The 5,316-nt window shown below is 25.8% G+C and overlaps 1 protein-coding gene across 1 annotated transcript in view; it reads right to left on the reverse strand.

Moving 5' to 3' along the window:
• Nucleotides 1-2,410, reverse strand: part of LOC105627026 — a 10,104-nt gene extending 7,694 nt beyond the window's left edge. Inside the window, exons 1-3 of the mRNA XM_012208306.1 lie at nucleotides 2,105-2,410; nucleotides 1,889-1,975; nucleotides 1,802-1,804 (exon numbers count right to left, since the gene is read on the reverse strand). Coding sequence (XP_012063696.1) covers nucleotides 1,802-1,804; nucleotides 1,889-1,975; nucleotides 2,105-2,410 — 396 coding nt within the window. The remainder of the gene's footprint in view (nucleotides 1-1,801; nucleotides 1,805-1,888; nucleotides 1,976-2,104) is intronic.
• Nucleotides 2,411-5,316: the final 2,906 nt, after the last annotated feature.

Below are 5,316 nucleotides of genomic sequence, written 5' to 3' on the forward strand. Positions count from 1 at the left end.
ACATACGTTGAAAGCATTATATTCAAGATATCAATGCGCAATTTGTAGAAATATATAGAAATTAAACTGAAAACGTAGAATAAACCGAAGATATCCTTGGTGTGGATTAATCTGGATAACTTTTGATATGACTTCGGAGACAATCTCGAAGAGACGTTCATTAAAGTCTGAAGCAAGCGCATTCGCGGATTGCTCAAAACAAATGTAACAATTCTTAAAAAAGCAATTAATATGTAGAAGCCATAAGCTTCAATAGATATGATTGTAGTTTCAAAGTTTATTTTTGAAAAAGTAAAAATTTTGTTGTATTTCGAGAATATTAAGTAGAAAACGCATAAAAAACAAGTAATTGATAAGATATAATGTGGTTTTGAAGTCTCAAAAGTCGAATTGTTAATCTTGTACGGACATAATCCAAGAATGCGACAAAAGATGAAACAAGGATACATCAAAGTTTTAAAGTCTGTTGCGTTAAATAGTGACCATATCTTTCGCATTTTGTTTCTCTGTTTCTGGAATTTTAATGACGTACTGAATATGGTTAGTCAAATGCTGTGTGTGAGTAAACAATAAATGTCTGTATTTTATATGTATATAGAGCTTAAAGATTATTAATCATTTATCTACTCACTTTTATTATTAATACGAGCGAGAGCTTATAGGATCCTTTTTTAAATTTTTAAGTTTTCACTACAAATGTCTCAGTCGGAATAATCTATTTTTCTGATCTACACTTCACAAGTGATTATTTGATACTACGAGAATTATTACGACGAAGAGTGACTATACTTTATTATATGTTAGTAGTCAAGTAACCATAGTATACTTCGATCTATAAAACACACTTTTTAATGTAATCATACGTAATTTCTTTAACGTGCTTATAATACATTATTAACATTTTCTCAAAATAACAGGTGTCGAATACATAGTAGATACTTGAAAGATTAATTAAAGATTACTACAGATTAATGATTCTTACAAATCAGTTAATTACAATTTTCTGGTTCGGTATTGTACATTTTCATTATATAAAATGTATGTTTAAGAAATATCTGTTATTTTTATCACGACGAAAATTTAATAGTCTTAATTTGAAATACTTACTTGCGCACGTGTGTATGTCACACCGTAAGTTCTAATGAAAAATATTTGAGACATTCATTTAATTTGATCAATAGTTTATTTATTTTTCAAAACTAATTTAAAAGTTTATACATATAATTACAAAAATATACTATAAAGCAAATCTTTTTAATTATTAAATAATATTATACACCGAAGTTACTACTAAATTTTATTGCGCGTATTCTGAGAAATTTTGATATCGCTGTGATGACAAAAGGTTTCAATTAATGAATTGAAGATCTCATTAATGAATTGAATTTTATATTAATATAGATTTATTATACGAAATTTGATTAGAATTGATATTATTATTTAGATTAGAACAAATTAATATATTCTTTAGCTGACGAAATTAATAAATGTGATACAATTTATGAACAAAAATTAATTTCAAAGTCCTATCATATTTGAAGAGTGACAAAATAGAATATATGTTGTTAGACACAAATGTTACTAATAATAAACCGATTACATTGTGTCTTTGAAAAAGCTAATCATTATTATTTTAATTTGTACATAAAATTTTATATATGGAAAAAAATTTTTGTTTTATTTATTTTCTTTTATGGAGTTACATTATTTACGTAATATTGATTGTAGATTTTTTATCGCAGGAATGTGACGTGATCATGAATTGCAGAAAAATTAATATATATGTGGTAATGGTACCCACCATCTAAAAGCACAATAAAATAATTATACAATAAAATAATTATACAAGACACATTTCATTAATTAAAGTAAATAATCCATTACTCACTGTAGTGAGAAACATTGCATCCATATTGAAACCTTTGGCGGAAAATATGTTTTTGCAATGTAATATTTGTAAAGAGAAGGACTGCAGCTGTAATATTAGATGGCAAAATTATTAAATACAAGATTTGACGACGATAAACGTTTCTATACTTAAGTGAATTTAATATATAGAAGTAAAATATAAGAAAAATATATACATGAAATTCCATTTTACTACCTCATTTTTGATTTGCTTATCTTTGGCTTTGTTAAGGACATCGTGAATTGTAATGCGGATCTCTTGAGCCTGATTCTTGCCAGTCTCGCAGGCCCACACAATTAATACCAATTTTATTATATAAAAAATTGTAGTTGATAAAAACAATTTACTAGCTTGTCCATTCAAATTGATAACTAATCCATCATGCCACTTGATTAGATAGATATACAGATCTAGATTGATTTGACAAAAAGTTATAATCATCGAAATAAGTAGTTGTACATTAAAAATCGTGTTCAATTTCTGTACTGTGTTGCTGATCATCATATATTGTTTTTTCAGAATCTTAAGCTTTGTTATCAAGAAAGGATTTCTTTGTTTATAATAAGAAAACGTAGGGATATATGGTTTACTATTTGTTATAAGTTCTTGCATGTGTTGAAGATTGTTATTAATATTCTCGAAACAGATTTTTAATACACAAACGCAGTTCATGTACAACATATCCAACTGAAATATCAATTGATGTGCATACATTGAAAATATCTTGTTTATAATATCGAAGCTTATATAATAGAAACATGTAAAAATTAGGCCGATAATGTAGAAAGAACCAAAGATATCTTTAGTGTGGATTAATATAGATAATTTTTGGTACGACTTCGGAGATAATCTCGAAGAAACATCCATTATAGTCTGAAGTAAGCGCATTCGCGGATTGCTCATGACGAGTGTGACGATTGTTAAAAAACTGATCAATATGTGGAAAGAGTAATTCCTAAAAGAAGTGGTTGCTCCCTCAAAGTCCATTTTTGTAAAACCTTTCAAGAGTATTAAGTCGAGAACGCATAAAATGCAAGTAATAATAATTGATAAGATATAACGTGGTTTTGAAATTTCAAAAGTCAAATTATTAATCTTGTACGGGAATAATCCAAGAATACGACAAAAAGTGAAACATGGATACATCAATGTTTGAAAATCCGTAGCGTAGAATAGCCACCATTTTTTTTGCATTTTGTCTATTATTTGTTTCTAAAATATCAACAACAAAACTAAAGATGATCTGCAAAATGCCATATTTTAATAATTTGTATAAGTATCAGCCTAAAATGATTTGTGACATCATTTACTTACCTCGATATTAAATTGTACGCGAGTGATTGCAGGATTCTTTTTTCAAATTCAGTTTGAGTTTATTATTTCACTATAAATATTTGAATTGAAACTTTTCTTTATTTGTACGTGACAAAATTCTGTATAATACTACAACCAATTTCTAGCACGATGAATGAGACATTACTCTGTCGTATGTTAGTCATAAAGTAACCATGATGCTCTTCGATCCTTTTGTAAAGCGCAGTGCTTAATGTAATAATAGGAAATGTACTAGTTAATGACCAGTTCGTGTACGTGATCCAATTCTTGGATAAAACAAAATGGATGACAAAAATTTTTAATGCTTTTAATGATGTACGATTTTAAAAAATTTGATGTTTGTAAAAATTTAATAAAACAAATTTATTTGGAATCATTTCGCATCATAATATTAAAAATTTTTTTAATTTATCTAAAGGTTGAGTCATGTCCACTAACTGGTACATTTGTCTTAAATATTGTAATATGCTAACTTATGTATATTTAATTAATAAAATTGTAATCATCGACATAATATTTAAACTTTAAACAGATTAACGATTCTTAAAAATTGTTAATAACAATTGATTTATTAATGTATATTTTTTTAAATGTCTATATGGAATGTTGAGAAATTTATGTTTTTTTGTTCTCTTTATCATGGCTTAAAAATTTAATTTGAGATTTTCTTTTAGATTTTTCAATGGTGATTTTATAATTCCTTTTTTTTGCGATCTATACTTTACACGTTTAATTTAAAAATTGCGAGTAGTTGCTGTAGTTTAATTCTCCGCGATTAGATAGAATTAGATAGAAATTAGATAGAAAATCAATATGGATCATACGTAAATATATCTTATATCCCATGCTATATGATTAGTAACTACGTACTCTTCAGTTGCGCGAAATATGCGCGTGATACCTTTTAAGAAATTATAGAAATTCATTTTGCTAGGATATGCACCCCTGCAAACTTATTCTATAAATCTTAACACAAATTTCGTTATTATTATAATGTCGCTGGGCAGTTTATATATATATATATATATATATATATAATATATGTATAGTGAAAGAGATGCGCAGCAGCATTATAATAATAACGAAATTTGCGTTAAGAGTTACAAAATAAGCCTGCAGATTCGTAAGTAGCAAGAATTAATTATGTAATAGGGATGAAATAATCACAGTTCGATCCGTACTAGATATCTACAAAACGAAATTCATGAAGAAATTACACATAACTTCCATAAATTTCAATGTATCGATTATATATATTGTTGCAACATAAAGGCCATATATCAACTCCTTTAGACACACTCGCAACAGGAAACATACATTGTATAATATGAATTAATAACTATTAAAGAATGATTAATAATAATTTTGATCTTTTTTCTTGTGCAGAACATTTTTTCTTCATTACTTCAAGGTCTAATATTTGTAATTGCATAAACATATTCACATACGAGATAGTCGTAATTCTTAAAATATCAACTTTTAATTAAAAATATGTTATCATATGATATTTATTTTTGATATTTATTTTTTAAACGTAATTTAAAGTAGATCATAATTATAAAATTTTTCATTGATGTCTACTTAAAATGTAATATATTCTCAATTTTTGCATAATATTAATCATTAATGCGTTGTTAAATTGTATTGTATATACTTTGAAAAACTTGCGATAATGCAGATAGAGATTGAGATATATTTTTCCATTTATAAAAATAATAAATAAGAAATTAATTGTTATACTTTATGGATAAGAAAATGCTTGAAAATTTTTTTTATAATATTTCATTTTTTTTATTTTATGTACATTAATATGTACGTTAAAATTTTAAAGTGTTTGTGATAAAGAAAAATTTACAATTTGATAATAATAAATTGATAGAAAAGGATCACAAACGTAAGTTGTATCGTAAGCCATCGCACAATAACATTGTTAATTATTTCAGATATTATAATTTTATGTATTCTTTCTTATATTATCAAAAACGAATTTTATTTTGCAATGATTTTCTGATATTTATATGACATTCAAATAATCATTTACCAGCATAAGAAAAATAAATAAATATTTTTTT

This window comes from Atta cephalotes, assembly GCF_000143395.1.
Source record: "Atta cephalotes unplaced genomic scaffold scaffold00007, whole genome shotgun sequence".
NCBI lineage: Eukaryota > Metazoa > Arthropoda > Insecta > Hymenoptera > Formicidae > Atta > Atta cephalotes.